This window comes from Carcharhinus amblyrhynchos, chromosome 19, assembly GCF_965287045.1.
Source record: "Carcharhinus amblyrhynchos chromosome 19, sCarAmb.v2.hapA, whole genome shotgun sequence".
NCBI lineage: Eukaryota > Metazoa > Chordata > Chondrichthyes > Carcharhiniformes > Carcharhinidae > Carcharhinus > Carcharhinus amblyrhynchos.
Genome location: NC_137342.1, coordinates 4,955,979 through 4,976,249, shown reverse-complemented (window position 1 = coordinate 4,976,249; position 20,271 = coordinate 4,955,979). Strand labels below are relative to the sequence as shown.

General features: G+C 43.0%; 1 protein-coding gene across 1 annotated transcript in view; it reads left to right on the top strand.

The window, feature by feature from the left end:
- LOC145355279 (diphosphoinositol polyphosphate phosphohydrolase 2-like) overlaps nucleotides 1-20,271 on the top strand; it is an 81,103-nt gene that overhangs the window by 46,026 nt on the left and 14,806 nt on the right. The window contains exons 2-3 of the mRNA XM_080207174.1: nucleotides 1,987-2,097; nucleotides 12,255-12,299. Coding sequence (XP_080063300.1) covers nucleotides 1,987-2,097; nucleotides 12,255-12,299 — 156 coding nt within the window. The remainder of the gene's footprint in view (nucleotides 1-1,986; nucleotides 2,098-12,254; nucleotides 12,300-20,271) is intronic.

The following is a 20,271-nucleotide window of genomic DNA, read 5'->3' as shown; positions in this document are numbered from 1 at the left end:
CCACCCTCTGTCTCCTACCATTTTAAGCCAATCGTGAATCCACCATTTGCCTTAAGTTTCCCGTGTGGAGTTTTGCCAGAAGCGTTGCTGAAATCCATGTAAACTACATCACTACCCTCAGCCACACACTTGGTTACATGCTCAAAAAATTCAATCAGATTTGTTAGGCATGTTCTCCCTTGACAAAACCATGCTAACTATCTCTGATCAAAGCTTGCCTCTCCAAATGAAGATGGATTCTCTCCTTCAGAATGTTCTCCAGTAGTTTCCTAACAACAGACATGAAACTCGCTGATCTGTAATTCCATGGCTTGTCTCTACAACCTTTCTAAATAGTAGGACCAGATTAGCTGCTCCCCAGTCCTCAGCACCTACCCCAGTGGCCCGAGAGGAATTAAAAATTTGGGTCAGAGACCCTGCAATTTCCTCCCTCGTCTCCCACAACAACCTGGGATGCAATTCATTTGGATCAGGGGATTTGTCCACTTGTTCACCTAATGTCAATTTGCTCTTGGACCTCATTCTCTGAATTCCATAACTACTGCCTCATTCTTGTGGGTGAGAGAGATATGAAATAATATTCAGTTAATGCCCAACCAATGTCCTCTGCCCCACCCACAAATTTCCCCTTTGGTCACTAATGGGCCCTACTCTTTCTCTGGTTATCCTTTCCATACACTTCTGAATATTTTTAGGATTTTCCCTTTTTAGCTTTTACCAGAGCTTTCTCATATCTCCCCTTTGCTCTCCTAATTGTTTTCTTAAGTTCCATCTTGCACTTTCTGTACTCCACTAATGTTCTGCAGACTTACTCCCTTATACTTAAAGCCTCTCTTTTTCCTTTCTCATTGTATCTTGAATGTCTCTGGTCATCCATGGCTCCAAGGGTTTGTTGCATCTCCCTATTATCCTAGAAGGAACATGTTGGACCTATACCCTCCTGCTTCTTCAACATCCCACACTGCTCTTCTGCAACTTTCCCCGTGAGTAACTTGTTCCAGTCTACCCTGGCCAGATCCTGCCTTATTTTGTTTAAAAACTACTTTCCCCCAGTCCAAAACCTTTTTCTGCAATTTAACTATTTCTTTGTCCATAATGCATTTTGAATTGAACCATGTTTTGGTTACTGTCACCCAAATGCTCCTCCACCAACACATCAACCACACATCTGGCTTCATTCCCCAGAATTGGGTCCAACACTGCACCATCCCTTGTTGGATCCTCTACACACTGCACACTGACCTAAGTTTTACTATGTACGTTTTTGAGAACGCCACTTCTAAACCCTTAACATGATGGCTATCCCAATTAATGTTGGGAAAGTTGAAATTGCCCAATATAATTACCCTCTTACAATTTTACACCTTCAAATTTTTGACCTTCAATTTCCTACTGACTATTGGGCTGTCTATAATAAACACCTAGCAACATAGCTGTCCTTTTTTTTTAATTCCTAAGCTCTACCCACAAAGCTTGCTCCCTCCAAGACATCTCTCCTTTCTGCAGTAACTGCCCCCTCCTGTTTAACACCCTCCTCTGACTTGTCTGCAGATTCTGTATCCTGGGATGTTGAGCTGCCAATTCTGCCCGTCAGTCAACCAAATCGGTGCCTATTATATCATAATTACACATGTCAATCCTCACCCTTAACTCATCTGTTTTGCCCTTAATACTGCTGGCATTAGAAAAAAGACCCTCCAGCCTTGTCTTACTCCCTTGAAACTTACTACCGCTGTATTCACTCTGATCTGATTTTGCTTTTCTGTTATACTGTGTCCTTATTTTGCTAACAGTCTGGGCCCCCTCCCCCTGCCAAACTAGTTTAGAAATGGCATCTTATGGAAACTGGGCATCGAGTGTAGAGTTCAAACAATTTATTTGTGCTTTTGGAGTAACCAGGATTCTGAAAAGAGCCCTTTTTGTGTGTAGAGGACTGAAACTTGTAACTGAGCGTGTGGTTAAAATCTTTGTTTTCCTTCCTCCCAGGTGCTCCTAGTCAGTAGTAGTCGTCATCCAGACCAATGGATTGTGCCAGGTGGAGGGATGGAGCCTGATGAGGAGCCTGGTAGTGCAGCAGTGAGGGAAGTTTATGAAGAGGTTGGTCCATAATCCCATAAATTTATCTGTCTCACATTACCACTTTCTTTGGTAGATCTCTCTTTTTAATCTACACTTTGAACACATTATGATGCTAGCACTTTGGCTTCTTGTATTATTGCAACATATCCTCCTGTGTTCCACATGTATTGTCTCTACAAGCTAAAATGTACAGCAATAATCCACCCCTTTTTAAACAAATGAGCTGTAAATTGGCACTATTATTTGTAGGTTTATTCCCCTGTTCCACTATCTATCTGATCAGTGGCTGTGATGGGTATTTCACTACCCACTAGATGAGCCTCGCCAGCCAGTTATTTTTGTCTTTCTCTGATTTGCTTTGACAAGTTCTTGACACCTGTCAGGATGGATGCCATGGCTGAGTTGAGCTTTTGCTTAATGCTGTGATTAATCCACTGAATAATTCAAAACCCAATGTCAAAACTGAATCAAGATCTTTAAATTTGCTGCTGGTATGCTTCAGGCTGGGCCTTGAGTTCTCCGTCCAGTGAAATCTGTCAGCTGTCCATCTGGCCTGCCACACACAGCAAATTCAAAATCTTATCTTTCAGCAGATGCCATTCTGAGGGTTATAGGAATGAAAGCTACCATAGAATGCTCTCCCTTTTTTTTGAGAGAGAGAGCTGACTGATGGAGATTCAACCTGAGGGTCACCACGCCCCTGGTCAGGGGCAAGGTTGCGAAGGTGGGGCTCTCCTCAATAACCTCAGCTAATATGGGAATTGAACACTGTTCACATCACTGCATGTCACAAACCAGCCATTCAACCAACTTAGCTAAACAGATCCCGAAAGTACATGGTATTTGTTTGCTAAAATCTTTCTGCGGCACATTCCACCCATACCACCAGTGTTTGAGTGTGTTGAGATTAATACAATGTTAACTTTTGTGAGGGTAACTAGTAAATGTATACTATGCATTGGGTTGAATTATTTCTGTGCTGAGCTCGGATCTCCTGTCTTTCCTACCACAGTGGAGCTTTTGGAAGCTGATGAGGCAACTTTTTAATCAGGAGAATTCTGACCTTTGGGCTTCTTGATGTGGGGAAACTACTGTGGTGCAACAGTGGCTTAGCATTGTTTCAACTGTGGGCACTTTTGCTTCTTAGAAATTAGAAACGTGTAAATTTGATTGAAATCTACTGCAGAATTTCTGTTACCTTTTTCCAGAAAACTGAAAAAGTGTGTCTATGATCTCAAGTATTTTACAGCTTGTATAAATTTGCCAGATATATAATTAATTCACACTTGGAGTTTAAGATTTTAAATTGAATATACAAAATTCAGAAGCAAACTGCTGCTGTTACCTCCATGATTGAAAGGAATGAGGAAGATATGCATCAGTAATTTGTGATTATGCAAGTTTCAAAATCCTGAGAATAGGTCAAAAAACTGAGGGAGGCAAGGAGTGTCTTTGTTTAGAGAGAATGAGTAGGAGAGGGTACAAGCTTAGTATCAGGAGGAAGAATGTGTACTTGCAGACTTTGAAGGATCGATTTGGACAGGAGCATTGGTCATTGTTTTAATATTAAAATGCAATGGCTGTTAGAGATTGATGGCATCTTTTGTGGAAGAGACAAGATGTACTGATGACAAACTGGTGAAAAGTACTATGTTCTTTACAAGTTGCAGCACAGAAATGCACTATTTCAATCCAACTGCTCTACCTCATGTGGACCTCTGCCACATTTACGTCATTATTTCATCTTGCCCTATTAGCATATCCCTACTCTTCCCTTCACTCTCCCTTTTAAAATACTATTCACCTCAGCTACACAGAGTTCCACTCTGGGTGAAGAAGGTAAATTGCTACCAAAGTGCAAATTCCAATTAAAAATGCATGGTCTCTGGTGTTGTAATCATCCAATTCATCTGCTTTGAAGATTGCTAGATCTTCAACGCAAACAAAAGTGGTGCATTCCTCCAGTCTGACAGTTGAAGTGCCTCAGCAGTTGAAATGCTTTACTATAACTTAACACCAGATCAAAGAACCTACCACCTTTTTTCTATTTGTCAGTTATCAGTTTGCATAGTCAGTTACAATTGGATATAAGGAAGCCTCAAGATGAGAATCTGTCTTGCTGGCCAGCATCCTGACTTAGAACTGTATTGAAGTACGTTCGTTGTTGCTGGATCACAATCTACAAGATGCACGGTAGCAACTCACCAAGGCTGCTTTAACAGCATCTCAAAAACCTGCAAACTCTTGAAGCTAGAAGGGCAAGGACAGCATGGGAAAACCTCTTGCAACTTCCCCTCTAAGCCAGCTTGGAACCAAATCTCTCCATTTCTTCACTGTCACTGGATAAAAATCCTGGAGCTTCCTCCCTCAACAGTGTGCATACACCACATGAACTGCAGTGGTTCATGAAGGCAGCTCAACTTCACCTTCTTGTAGGCAATTATTGATGGATACTAAATGCTGGTCTAACCAATGACACTCGGATCCTGGAATTCTCTGCATACCTCAATGGTAAATTCTGCTATTTTAAATACTTGAAGTCAAACTTTAGTCTAAAGTAGAAAGAAGATTTATTTGTATATTGTCTTTCTGTGTCTTCGCAGTCTCAAAACATCTGATCTAGGAAATGTAGCAGCCAAATTGTGCACATAAAGGTTCCACAAATGTCACGATCACACTGACTGGGTAGCCTTAATGTTAACCAGGCCACCAAGGTGAATTTCCCTGTTTGTCAAAACAGTCATGATGTGGAGATGCCAGTGTTGGACTGGGGTAAATACAGTAAGAAGTCTCAACACCAGGTTAAAGTCCAACAGGTTTATTTGGTAGCAAACGCCACTAGCTTTTGAGGCTTTCCCCATCAGGTGAGTGGGGAGTTCTGATCACAAACAGAGCATGTAAAGACACATACTCAGTTTACAGAAAACTGACTACAATGCAAGTCTTTACAGCTATTCAAGTCTTAAAGGTGCAGACAATGTGAGCGGAGATAGCATTAAGCATGGGTTAAAGAGATGTGTATTGTCTCCAGACTGGACAGTAAGTGAGATGTTACAAACCCAGGTAATTCATGGGGGTTACAATTAGTGTGACATGAACCCAAGATTCCTGTTGAGGCCGTCCTAGTGTGCAGAACCTGGCTATCAGTCTCTGCTCAGCAACTCTGTGCTGTGAAGGTTGCCTTGGAGAACACTTACCCAAAGATCAGAAGCCTAATATCCGTGACCGCTGAAGTGCTCGCCAACAGGAAGAGAACTCTCTTGCCTGGTGATTGTCGAACAGTGTTTGTTCATACGTTATTGTAGCATCTGCACGGTCTCCCCAATATACCATGCTTTGGGACATTCTCTCATGCAACATATCAGGTAGACGATGTTTGCAAGTGTGTTCACCATGTACCTGATGGATGGTGTTCTCACGAGATGATGGCATCCATGTTGATGATCTGGCACATCTTCCAGAGGTTGCTGTGGCAAGGTTGTGTGGTATTGTGGTCACTGTGTTCACCTGAAGTCAGGTAGTTTGCTGTGGACAATGGTCTGTTTGAGGTTGTGCAGTTGTTTGAAGGCAAGAAGTGGGGGTGGGGAGGGCCTTGGTCATCTTCATGGATGATATATTGAAGGCTCTGGAGAAGATATCGTAGCTTTCCTGTTCTGGAAACATGGCACCATGTCCCATGCTTGTTCCTCTGCTGAGGAGGTCAGTGCAGTTTTTGGCTGTGGCGCATCAGAACCGTCAGTTGAGTCGAGTGCCATATCCTGTTCTTATGAGGGCATCTTTCAATGTCAGGAGGTGTCTGTTGCGATCTTCACCTGAGCAGATCCTGTGTAGGCTGCCTCGCTAAATATTTTTAAGACGCGGGTTGATGGGTTTTTGATAGGAGAGGGGATTAAAGGTTATGGGGAGAGGGCGGGAAAGTGGAACTGAGCAGCGACAGATCAGCCATGATCTTATTGAATGGCGGGGCAGGCTCGAAGGGCTGGATGGCCTACTCCTGCTCCTATTTCTTATGTTCTTATGTATATGCGGGGCTTGTCCATAGGGGATGGCTTCTTTAACGTGTTTAGGGTGGAAGCTGGAGAAGTGGAGCATCATGAGGTTATCTGTGGACTTGCGGTACAGTGAGGTGCTGAGGTGACTGTCCTTAATGGAGATGTGTGTGTCCAAGAATGCAACTGATTCCAGAGTAGTCCATGGTGAGTCTGGTGGGATGGAACTTGTTGATGTCGTCATATAGTTGTTTCAGTGATTGCTTACCATGAGTCCAAAGGAAGAAAATGTCATCGATGTATCTTGTGTATAGCGTTAGTTGAAAGTCCTGTGTGGTGAAGAGGCCTTGTTCAAATCAGTGCATGAAGATGTTAGCATATTCAGGTGCGAATTTGGTCCCCATGGCTGTTGTATGTCTGGATGAACTGGTTGTTGAAGGTGAAGACAGTGTGGTCCAGGATGAAGATGAGTTGTAAAATTGTATCTGGAGATTGCAGTCCTCTGTGCACTGAAGCAGTTGCAGCAATGCCATCCTCATGAGGGATGCTGGTGTAGAGTGCCAAGACATCCATTGTAACGAGGAGTGCTTCTAGTCCAACTGCTCCATGTGTGCTGAGTTTCCGTATGAAGTTTGTAATGTCGCGACAAAAGCTAGAGGTTCTTTTGTACAATGGGTTTCAGGATGCCTTTGGTGTAACTGAAAAGGCTCTGAGTCCCATTTGCCTGATGGGATGGGACAGCTGGGTGTGTCTTGCCTTGGGTATCTTCGGGAGGCAGTAGAGATCCCCCAACGAGGGGAGTACATGGGATAAGAGCACGGAGGGTGCTCCGAAGGTCCGCATCAAAAGTCTTAATCAGTCTGAGTTGACCATAAAACATTACAGCACAGAAACAGGCCTTTTGGCCCTTGTGCTGAACTGTTTTTCTGCAAAGTCCCACTGACCTGCACCTGGACCATATCCCTCCACACCATGTACCTGTCCACGTTTCTCTTTAAATGATAGTGTGTTCTTTGGTCAGATCTGTAGGTAACCATCTGTAGTGTTCCTCATTCAGTTGTCAGTATGCTTCTTTGCAGTAATCCGTTCTGTTCAGTATGATGGCCCCTCCTTTGCTGGCTTGATGACAATGTTGCAGTTGGTCTTGAGGGCATGGCTGGCAATGCATTGTGCTTGGGTGATGTTCAGGGCTGTCTTGAATGCAACTGATGAATCTGGCGTTGACGCATCTCCTCATGGTTTGGGCATACGTCTCAAGTTGAGGGCAGCGGCCTTCTGGAGTTCAATTTTGACCCTTGCTGCATTGCAGATCTGCCAGCTGTTCTGGTTCATTGGCTGTCTTGTTGTGTTAATTGTTGGCCACTTGGGATTTGTGGGAGAACTCCTGTAGCCTCATTTCACCTGATGAATTCCTCCTGTCTGCTGTGAGACTGATGGGGTCTATTTTAGTGGTGAGGCAGAAATTGAGCCCTCAGCTGAGAACTTCGATTTCATTTGGTTAAAGTGTGTCATCCAACAAGTTGACAGTGGACTTGCTGCAGTGGTACTGTTTACTACTGTGGTACCAGGGAGGCTAGGTTGCTGCTGCTGGTGATGCTGAGTTTCTCAAGTTTCCTGTTGGTGTGCATGTAGATGGCATAGCTCCTTTGTCCTGTCTGCTTGGCAGAGTTTCGCAACTGGTCTGTGTCCTGAGTGCAAGTTGAGAATATGCTCTTTATCTTGGTTTCCTGGATGTGGCGCTTACTGTAGAGGTGGTTGAGGAGTGAGAGGTGTGATAACACCACAACCTGCCACAACAACCTCTGCAAGATGTGCCAGATTATTGACATAGATGCCATTTCACGTGAGAACACCATCCACTAGGCACAGTCATTCACTTGCAACTCGGCCAACATTTGTCTATCTGATACACACTACAGGAAAGGATATCCTGAGGCACGGTACATTAGGAAGACTACGTAGGTGCTACGACAACAGATGAATGAACACTGCTCGACAATCGCCAGGCAAGAGTGTTCTCTTCCTGTTGATGAACATTCCAGCAGTCACGGATGTTCGGCCCCTGATCTTTGGGTGAAAGTTCTCCAAAGCAGCCTTTACGGCACACAACGCAGAGTTGCTGAGCAGAGATTGATAGTCAAGTCCGCACACGTGATGGCCTCAACCAGGATCTTGGGTTCATGTCACTATCTGTAACTGCCATGACTTGCTTGAGCTTGCAAAATCTCACTGTCCTGGCTGGAAACAATACACATCTCTTTAACCTGTGCTTTTAATGTTGTCTCCACTCTCGTTGTCTGTACCTTGTTTAAGACTTGATTACCTGTAAAGACATGCATTCCAACCATTATTTTGTGAATTGAGTTTGCCTTTACATGCCCTGTTTGTGAACTGAAATCCCACACATCTGACAAAGGAGCAGTGAGCGCTCCGAAAGCTAGTGGACTGTTACCAGGTGTTGAGACTTCTTACTGTGTCAACGGCGTCTTGGGATCTCTTGGTGCCCACCTAGGAGGACAAACAGTCTGTTTAAAATTTCATCTGAAGGAAGCAGTTATCAGTGCTGCTGTCTTCAGTAAGAGAAGGAGAGTTACTTGAGCTCACCAAGAATAGTAGGTTTTTTTAATAAAGGAAGTTAGATTTGATAGAACTGAGTTTCCAAGAATCAAATAGAGGAGTTAAATGTGAAAGAGTTTTAACTTTGAGGGTGGGTGACTTAAAGGAGCTTGGGAGAGCAACATAGACTGCAAAAGAAACAAGACATTCTGCGTTGGAAAATGGACATGAGAACAAAAGAGGTGAAACTCTAGTTCCAGGGAAGAAATCAAGCTTGATTCCTGATGACTGGAGATGGAAATAAACCCAGCTTTGAAACGAGAACACAGTATGTTAGAAAGTAGGAGCAGCTTGTTTAACAAAGTATTTGGATGTTCTCCTAGGGGAGTAGTAATGGGTAAATGGCTGCCTTTCCAAATTTTATGATGACAGATTCCATGTGATAACCTCCAAGCCTCATGGGCAAAGTAACAAAATATTTACCGTAACCCTATCTGTGACACAATGGTAATGCTACTGTGCTGGGGTATGCACGTGCTGGTACAGCTTCAAAGCCAAGTGATACCTAAACTTTCTATGTCCCTGAAGATCAGACTGTAAAACTGAATTAGACTGCAGATCCCCCAGACAGTTCTAACTTTTTTTTAAGCAGCAGTGAGCAGAAGCCAAGAGGACATATATGGAGAAAAAGATGTTTCTGGTTAAAAGTGATACTGATTTTGAACAAAAGATTTTTTTTGAACGAATTGGCTAGTAGCTGCTGTAGCCCAAAAACACCTTTTTCTGACTTTGTAAATTTGTGGCAAAGCAGAATACAATTGACCACCACGTTCTTTTGTTTTGCCCTCTACCATTGTCCTGTTTGATTGACGGCAGTTAAATAGACTTGATTACTTGTAGAACTGGATTCCTGTTGATAGTCATACTGTTTATAGTGCAGAGTAGTTTCAACAACAGGAGGGTGGTGATGGCAATGTCAACATGGCCACCACCCTCTTAATGAGTCACTGGTCCATGGGTGGCAACTTTAGGGTGGTGACTTAATAACTTTAAAACTGTTCCACATATAAGGGCCAGAGGCTCTTTGTCATCAGGGGTACATTCTCCCTAAGATGGTAGTCATAGATTTTTGTGTACAGAAAGCAGAACTAAAACTTTTTAGCTACCAAAGTAGGTGGTTTGGCTCCAAATTATCACTAAAATCAAACGTTCAGTTCTCTCTCATTTTCAGTGGATTGTAATGTAGCTCAGCAGTCTCTGATTCCACTCTCTGATCCTTCCCATTTAAGACTAGAGAAATTTGAGCTGTGGTGTTGGAATTAGCTTTTTGTCTAATTTCATTTGGATAGTGATGCAGATTTAACACTGGTGCAAAGCAGTTTGGTTTAATCAGCAGAGTAGTGGGTTTAAAGCAAGCCTATAAAAGTGGCTGTGTTGGTACGGTGTAGTAGAATGTAACCCTGAATTCTGGGAAGGTTATGATGAAATGAAAACACAAGGAATGCAAGAAAGTCAGGTAAGAACCCCTTTGGTATATCCTAGATCGATGCTTATCAAAACAAAATGTAATGCAACAAAAATACAAGCCTTCACATATCTGGCAAATGTGTTTACACAATAGTGTGTGTATTTTGATGATCATCTACTCAGTTGACACAACATTTTTAGCTGCATCAAACAGTTCTCTGGTGGTGGAGCTTACAGGATGCAGCACTTGCTTAGATCTGACACCATGTGTACAGGATTTCACTGTATTCGAGCTATTTGAAATAGGAGCAGAATATATTTGTTGGATAATTGTGCACAATTTGCTTTGTATGAAATGTTTTAAGTGAGGACTACTAGATGTGTGTGTATATTTAGTCTGAATCAAAATAGCAAGACTAACCATTTTCCTCTTGCTTTTTCAAACGTGTCACGTTGCTGTCTCCTACACACTGCCTGAAATATGTTCCTTTCGTCTCGTCATTATTGATGTGGGTTGTGCTAGCGTTTACGGCCTATCTCTAATAGCCTTTTGAGTTGATGGCCATCACCTTGAACCACTGCAGTTCTGCAGGTGTTCCCACAGTGCTGTTGGGAGGGGAGTGTGGGAGAGTGATGGTGTGCCCACATACTTGCTGCCCTTGTTCTTCCAGTTGATAGGAGTTTTGTAGTTGGACAGTGTTATTGAAAGAAGCCTTGGTGAGTTTCTGCAGTACAGCCTGTAGATAATAAATAACTTGTCAGTGTACCCTTTGGTGAAGTGAGTGCTTGTATATCAGTGGATGGGATGGTGATTTAAGGTGGGTGAAGCACATGTTCAGGTTCCCATTCACTTTTTGGATTGTTTGGGAGAATTGGCAGTTCTGTATTCCCTTTCAGTCTTCCATGCCAGCTATTAATTAGATGCAACATCGCCATTTGGCCTTTCAAACCTGCTTCCCCCATTCATTACGTTCATGCTGATGCCCAAATCTCACCTCTTCCCCATATCCCATGGGCCTGGGAATGAAGGCTGAGCTTTTAATTCCATTTGAGGGATATAAGCATTTATTGCCCATCCCTAGTTGTCTAAGAATCAACCACAATGCTGTGGCTCTGGAGTCACATGTAGGCCAGTCCAGGTAAGGATGGCAGATTTCTTTCCCTAAAAGGCATTTGTGAACCAGATGGGTTTTTCCAGCAATCCACAATAGTTTCATGGCCACCAGTAGATTCTTAATTCCAGATATTTTGAATTCCAATTCCAACATCTACTGCGGCAGGATTTGAACCCAGATCCCCAGAACATTAGCTGAGTTCTGGATTAATAGTCTAATGATGATGATGCCACTAGGCCATCACCTCCCCCATTTAAATTCCATGTTCAAGATGGTGACTATGGAATATCTATTTCTCGTTTGTGGAAGGAAGGAATTCTTCTTGCGCACACTGGTGGTTGGGGATCAAAGCAAATTGGAAGTGTTAGAACACAGAACATTACACTCCATCTGAGGAAAAAGGCTACCACTGTCCACCCTATCTAAACCTCTAATCATCTTATGTTTCAATAAGGTCCCCTCTTAGCTGTCTTCTTTCTAACGAAAACAACCTCATATAATATAATACAATATAGTGTTGCTGGTATAGTTCAGGCACAGGCACTGCTGTTTCCTTGTATGAAAATGAGCCATTTTGATCAGTAGGATATTTGGGATGGTTGTCAGATCCCGGAGGGCCCAGCAGTGCTGATTGATGCTCTACAGTGTTGAGGTGCCTTAAGATTTGCTCCCTGGTATTCTCATGGATTAAAATAGGTGGTGATAAACTTTACCCTGTCCTTGTCCAATGTCACACGCGTGTCCAGCAGGCATGTGGATCGTCAAGACTGCTGACCGTTTCCCTACCATAACTCATACCAGGACTTGTTTCTGTTATCCAGTGCCACCCAACCTGAAGTCATCTAAATAAATTGGAGCCAGAAATTTAATGTGGCTACGTGACTTGGGTGGAGCCAAAAGTATCACTCCCACTGCTTATACAAAACTGTTTTAGAGCTACAGTGCACTCCAGTTTTAATTGGTGACCATCTTAAATTGTTTTTCCTTTTTCAGAATATTTTGTTTGTGAAATCTGACATGGATTTTCAACTTTTTTGTGTATATGCAGGCTGGTGTGAAAGGAAAGTTGGGAAGATTACTGGGAATATTTGAGGTGAGTTTTTTTTTGCTTTTGAGCAATTCTGGTTGAATTTATAAATGTTGAAACCTCGATCATTAACGTCATTTTTAAAATGACACCTCTCCTCTAATCTTTTATTTTTAAATATCTATTGCTTATCCTGAGGACATGACCTCAGCATAATATCTACTAGTAAGAAATTCATTGTTCACATTGACTGTCTATTACTTGGAACAGCTTTCAAATCTCCCTGCAGTTTTTAGTTTGAGTACTATAGCCTTTACCTTGGGCACCTCATTCTTGCCGTTATCTTTCTGAAATGTACTTTCACCAGGACACTTTCTAGCTCATTATAGTAAAGAGCCAGGAATGGCACATCGCATTCTCCATGTGACTTAACCGTTGTTTTTGCACCTGGGTAAGAGAGAATTCCATGTGTCTTTTACTTGTTTCTTGTTTCTTTGCTACAATAGGAAATTCATCATTTATTTTGACTTTTTGTTCCTTTCCCCTAAAATATTTTGGTTCTTAAACCATATTTACCCATTCTCTAACCATTTGGGGCAGCACTGTAGCACAGTGGTTAGCACTGCTGCTTCATAGTGCCAGAGACCCTGGGTCGCTATCTTTTCTGTGCGGAGTCTGCATATTCTCCATGTCTGTGTGGGTTTCCTCCCATTGTCTGAAAGATGTGCTGGTTGGGTGCATTGGCTATGCTAAATTCTCCCTCTATACCTGAAAGGCACTGGAGTGTGGCAACTGGGAGATTTTCACAGTAACTTTAGTGTTAATGTAAGCCTACTTGTGACACTAAATAAATTTTTTAAACTGTGATCTCCTACTTAAGTGGGTCTAAGATTAGGCAGGATTCTTAGATCATAATTTGCTCAGACAGAGTCCATGTGAGTTTGTGTTTAACAATTTATTTTGGATATTTTAAGCCAGTCACAACCAAGGTGGATAATGGGGAACCTGTAGATGTGCTGTACTTGGATTTCCAGAAGACATTTGGTAAGGTGCCACATCAAAAGTTACTACACCAGATATGGTTACATGGTTAGAGGGTAACATATTAGGTCACTCCTCATCATTTATTCATACCATCAGGAACCAGAGAGTAGGGATTGTCTCTTCGGAAGGAATTCTTCATAAATGCAGCTAATGAAAATATAACAACTTAAATCAAAGAAACATCATTACTCAACTTGGAGCCTTGCCCTGGGCCACTCCAAACTCCACAATTCAACGTAGTCAGCTGACATGTTGTCTGCCCTGGTCAGCTGGCTATTACATCACTCTGTAATTGGTTCCATGGTTTACTGGGTCAGCTGACCCTTGCATCTTGTTCCCATTAGTCACATTACATTCAATACAAAGTTGTCACTGGTTACATTCTAACGGGTGAATCCCAAGCTGTAGCAAATTGAGCCCTACAAGGGGCAGCACTGGGGCTTCAATTTCTTAAAATGATTAGGATGAAGGAATGAAAGGTATGGTAGTTAAATTTGCTGATAGCACTAAGTTGTCAGGAGGAGCTAGAGGTTCTGCAAAGGTCTGTGTGGAGTTTGCACCTTCTCCTTGTGTCTGCGTGGGTTTCCTCCAGGTGCTCCAGTTTCCTCCCACAGCCCAAAGATGTGCAGGTTAGGTAGATTGGCCACGCTAAAATTGCCCCTTAGTGTCCTAAAATGTTTAGATTAGAGGGATTAGCGGGTGGTAATACGTAGGGATAGGGCTGGGGTGGGATTGTGGTCGATGCAGACTTGATGGGCTGAAGGGCCTCTTTCTGCACTGTAAGGTTCTATGGAATACAGTTTCAAAAATTTGGTAGATGGTATATGTGGAAAAATGCAAACTTGCTCACCTTTTGGCAGGAAGAATGGAAAGGCAGTATACAATTTTTAAATAGATTGCAGAGCAATCTGGCTGACCTGGTACATGAATCACAATGTTAGTATGCAGCTGCAGAAAGCATTTAGGAAGGCAAATGGAATATTGGCATTTATTTGCAAGGAGAATAGAAAAGTGGAGATGTTTTTACTGCAGCTGTACTGTTGAGAGCACATCTGGAATATGGTACAGTTTTGGACTCCCTTTGGAGGGAAAAGAGGTACGATTGTATTAGAAGCAGTTGCAAGAAGATTTGCTTGAGCCAATACTGGGTGCTTGTGAAAAAAAGTTGGGCCTAGAACCATTGGAGTTTAGGAGAATAAGAGGTGATCTGATTAAAATATCAAATGTCATGAAGGGACTTGATAGGGTAGATACTGGGAGGATGGTTTCCACTTCTAGGAAAGACTAGAAGTAGGGGAGGAACCCTCCCCTTATTTAAGACCTGAGATGGAGGAGAATTTGTTTGAGGGTTGCAAGTCTGGAATTTTCTTCCCCAGAAAGCAGTGGAGGCTGGGTCACCAAATTTATTCAAGGTTGAGTTAGATTTTAGACAGATTCAATTTGATTATAGTCACATGTATTAATATGCAGTAAAAGTATTGTTTCTTGTGTGCTATACAGACAACATAATGTTCAGAGGAGAGTGCAGAATGTAGTGTTAGTCATAGCTAGGGTATGACCAGACAGGGGAGTAGTCAGCAAAGTGGAGAGTCTGTTATTTGTGTAGGTTGAATCACAGGGCACCCATTAGCCTGCTAATCTGAAAAATATTCATCACCACTACCATGTGTTGTCCCCGCTTTAGCCATTCCCATCTTCCTGCAATTCACTAGCTACGGTAAATGCATGGGATGATGGGATTGTGGTCAGTGCAAACTTGATGGGCTGACCGGCCTCTTTCTGCACTGTAGGGTTTCTATGATTTTCTGACAAAGCAGCCAACTTGATTGACATCCTTTCCACAAACTTTAATTCCTTCACCACCAATGAGCAGCATACCATCTACAAGATGCACTGCAGGAACTCATCCAGGCTCCTTAGACAGCGTTTTCCAAACCATCAAAAGAGCAAAGGCAACAGACACATGGGAACACCATCACCTAGATGTTCCCTTCCCAGTCACTTACCATCCTGACCTTGGAGTACTTTGCCGTTCCTTTACTGTCACTGGGTCAAGTTCCATCCCTAACAACGCTGGATGTACCTACACCACCGCATAAACTGCAACAGTTGCAAAAAGCCAATTCATCACCACCACCTTCTCGAGGGCAATTGGGGTTCAGCAATGAATGCTGGCCTAGCCAGCATAGCCCACGCCCTGTGAATGAAGTAGAAAAGCATTATCTAACGCTATTGCACATGGGATACAGGGTGATCTGAAAAGGTGGATACGTAATTGGCTTGGCAATAGGAGACAGAGGGTGATGACAGATGGCTCGAGGCTGGTGACCAATGGTGGACCACAGTATATAAATGATATAGATGGCTGTGGGGGTAGAATCAGTAAACTCGCTGATGACACAAAGATTGACAACAATGAGGTTTAGTGTCATGGGTTACAAGAAGATATAGAAGACATGGTCAAATGGGCAGATAAGTGGCAGGTGAAATTTAACCTTCAAAAGAGTGAGGTGGTATACTTTGGAAGGAGTAATTTGGCAAGGAAGTATTCAATGAAAGGTCTGACACTGGGAAGTTCCAAAGAACAAAAGGACCTTGGCGTGTTTGTCCATAGATTTTCTGAAGGCAGTAAAGCAGGTTAATACAGTGGTGAAAAAGGCATATGGCACACTCTCCTTATCAATCAGTGTATAGATTACAAAAGCAGAAAGCTCATGTTGGAGTTGTATAGAATTTTGAGTCCACATCTGGAACACTGTTCTGGTTGCCACATTGTTGGAAGGACATGAATACACCCCACTGGAGGGGATGCAGAGGAGGTTTACCAGGATGTTGCCTGGGATGGAACGTTTAAGTTTGGAAGAGAGGTTGGATAGGCTTGGGTTTGTTTTTTGGAGCAGAGAAGACTGAAGGGTAAGCTGATTGAGGGGCATTCATAGTGTGTGGGGAACAGCTATTCCCCTTAGTTGAAGGGTCAGTTATGAGGGGATACAAGTTAAGTGAGGGGTTTTAATTTGATTTATTATTGTAACATGTATTAACATGCAGTGAAAAGTATTGTTCCTTGCATGTTATACAGACAAAACATATCGTTCATAGAGAAGAAAACAAGAGTGCAGAATGTAGTAGTGTTAATCATAGCTAGGTGTAGAGAAAGATCAACTCAATGCTTGGGAAGTCCATTCAAAAGTTTGATAGCAGCAGGGAGGAAGCTGTTCTTGAGTCAGTTGGTACATGACCTCAGACTTCTGTATCTTTCTTCCACCACCTTTGGGGAAAAGAATGGCGTGTGTGGGGGTTCCTTAATTATGCTGGCTGCTTTGCCAAGACAGTGGGAAGTGTAGAGAGTCAATGGATGGGAGGTTGGTTTGTGTTATGGATTGGGCTACGTTCTTGACCTTTTGTAGTTCCTTGTGGTCTTGGAGCAAGCAGGAGGAGTACCAAACTGTGATAGAACCAGAAAGAATGCTTTCAATGGTGCATTTGGGGAAAAAAGCCTTTTTTATTCAGAGGATGGTGACAGTCTGGAATGCACTGCCTGGGAGAGTGGTGGAGGTGAGATGCCTCACACATTTTAAAAAGTACCTGGATGAGTACTTGGCATGCCATAACATTCAATGCTATCTAAGGGCCAAGTGCTGGCAAATTGGATTAGGTGGGCAGGTCAGACCTTTGATTTGTTGGTGCAAATGCGAAGGGTCTCTTCTGCACTGAAGTACTCTAACTGTTTACCTGAGTCAAACGATATCGACTTGTTCCACTATTCTCTTTAACCATCACCCTAATTTTGTCATGTATCCTTGCTGATGAGCATTGATGTTATAGAACCATGGAACATTACGGCACAGAAACAGGCCTTTTGGCCCTTGTCTGTGCCAAACCACTTTTTTCTGCCAAGTCCCACCGACCTGCACCTGGACCATATCCCTCCACACCCCTCTCATCCATGTATCTGTCCATTTTTTTTCTTAAAAGTGAGCCCACATTTACCACTTCATCTGGCAGCTCATTCACACTCCCACCACTCTGAAGAAGCACCCCCCCCCACCAATATTCCCTTTAAACATCCCCCCCTTGTTCTCTAGTTTTTTTTCTCCCCTAGTCTCAGTGAAAAAGCCTACTTGCATTCACCCTATGTATACCCATCATAATTTTATACACCGCTATCAAATCTCCCCTCATTCATCTACACTCCAGGGAATAAAGTCCTAACCTATTCAACCTTTTTCTCTGTAACTCAGTTTCTCAAGTCCTGGCAACATCCTTGTAAACCTTCTCTGCACCCTTTCGACCTTATTTACATCCTTCCTGTAATTAGGTGACTAAAACTGCACGCAATACTCTAAATTTGGCCTCACTGTCTTATACAACCTCACCATAACATTCCAACTCTTTTACTCAATACTTGGATTTATAAAGGCCAATATACCAAAAGCACTCTTTACAACCCTATCTACCTGTGATGCTACTTTGAGGGAATTGTGTATCTGTATTCCCAGATACCTCTGTTCTACTGCATTCTTTAGTGTTCTACCATTTACCTTGTATGTTCTACCTTGGTTTGTCCTTCCAAAGTGCAATACATAGAACATAGAACATTACAGCGCAGAACAGGCCCTTCGGCCCACGATGTTGCGCCGACCAGCTTTTTAAAAAAAAACACTAACCCACTAATCTAAACCAATCCCATTTCATCCATAAACCTATCCACAGATCTCTTAAACGCCCCCAAACTAGGCGCATTTACAACTGCAGCTGGCAGGGCATTCCAGTCCCTCACCACCCTCTGGGTAAAGAACCTACCCCTGACATCAGTCCTATAACTACCCCCCCTTAATTTAAAGTCGTGCCCCCTCGTGCTAGCTTTCTCCATCCGAGGAAAAAGGCTATCACTATCTACCCTGTCTAAACCTCTAATCATCTTATATGTTTCAATAAGGTCCCCTCTTAGCCGCCGCCTTTCCAGCGAAAACAACCCCAAATCTCTCAGTCTCTCCTCATAGGATCTCTCCTCCATACCAGGCAACATCCTGGTAAACCTCCTCTGCACCCTCTCCAAAGCCTCTACATCCTTCCTGTAATGTGGGGACCAGAACTGCACACAATACTCCAAGTGCGGCCGCACCAGAGTTGTGTACAGTTGCATCATAACGCTGCGACTCCTAAATTCAATCCCCCTACCAATAAACACCAAGACACCGTATGCCTTCTTAACAACCTTACCTACTTGATTGCCAACTTTCAGGGATCTATGTACACACACACCTAGATCCCTCTGTTCATCCACACTATTCAAAGTCCTCCCGTTTGCCCTATACTCGACACATCTGTTATTCCTACCGAAATGAATTACCTCACACTTCTCCACATTAAACTCCATCCGCCACCTCGCGGCCCAGCTCTGCAACCTTTCTAAGTCACCCTGCAAACTATGACATCCTTCCTCACTATCTACCACACCTCTGACTTTGGTGTCATCAGCAAACTTACTGATCCACCCAACTATACCCTCATCCAGATCATTAATAAAAATTACAAACAGCAGTGGCCCCAAAACAGATCCCTGAGGCACACCACTCGTAACCGAACTCCATGACGAATATTTACCATCAACCACCACCCTCTGTCTCCTATCTGCTAGCCAATTCCTGATCCAATTACCTAGATCACCCCCAATCCCATACATCTGCATTTTCTGCAGAAGCCTACCATGGTGAACCTTATCAAACGCCTTACTAAAATCCATATACACCACGTCAACTGCCTTACCCCTATCCACCTCTTTGGTCACTTTCTCAAAGAACTCGATAAGGTTAGTAAGGCACGACCTACCCGCTACAAAACCATGCTGACTGTCTCTAATCAATTCATTACTCTCCAAATAACTATAAATCCTGTCTCTAATAATCCTTTCCAAAACCTTACCCACCACAGAAGTAAGACTCACCGGTCTATAATTCGCAGGGAAGTCTCTTCTCCCCTTCTTAAACAATGGGACAACATTTGCTGTCCTCCAATCTTCCGGTACTATACCAGAGACCAACGACGACCTAAAGATCAGAGCCAGAGGCTCCACAATCACCTCTCTTGCCTCCCAGAGAATCCTAGGGTAACTCCCATCCGGACCAGGGGACTTATCTATTTTCAAACCCTCTAAAATATCTATTTAGAGGGGACTATTTAAAATATCTATTTAGAGGGGACTTATCTATTTTCAAACCCTCTAAAATACCTCACACTTGTCTGCATTAAACTCCATCTGCCATTTTTCAGCCCATTTTTCCAGCTGATCCAAATCCCTCTGCAAGCTTTGAAAACCTTCCTCACTGTCCACTAAACCTCCAATCTTTGTATCATCAGCAAATTTGCTGATCCAACTTACCACACTATCATCCAGATCATTGTTTTGTCATCTATATCAATGAACCCAACACTGATCCCTGTGGCACACCACTAGTCACAGGCCTCCACTCAGGAGCAATCTTCCACAACCACTCCCTGGCTTCTTCCATTGAACCAATGTCTAATCCAACTTACTACCTTTCCATGTATACCTAGTGACTGAACCTTCCTAACTAATCTCCCATGTGGGACCTTGTCAAAGACCTTACTGAAGTCCATGTAGACAATGTCCACTGCCTTCCCTTCATCCACTTTCCTGGTAACCTCCTCAATTTTAATAGTGGTTAAACATGACCTACCACGCACAAAGCCATGTTGACTCTCCCTAATAAGTCCCTGTCCATACAAATATTTGTAGGTCCTGTTTCTTAGTGCTCCTTCCAATAATTTACCTACTACTGATGTCAAACTTACTGGCCTATAATTTTCCGGATTGCTTTTTCAGCCTTTTTTAAACAGAACAACGTGAGCTATCCTCCAGTCATCTGGCACCTCACCTGTGGATACTGGCATTTTAAATATATCTGCTGGGGCCCCTGCAATTTCAACACTTGTCTCCTTCAAGGTCTGAGGGAATACCCTGTCCAGTCCT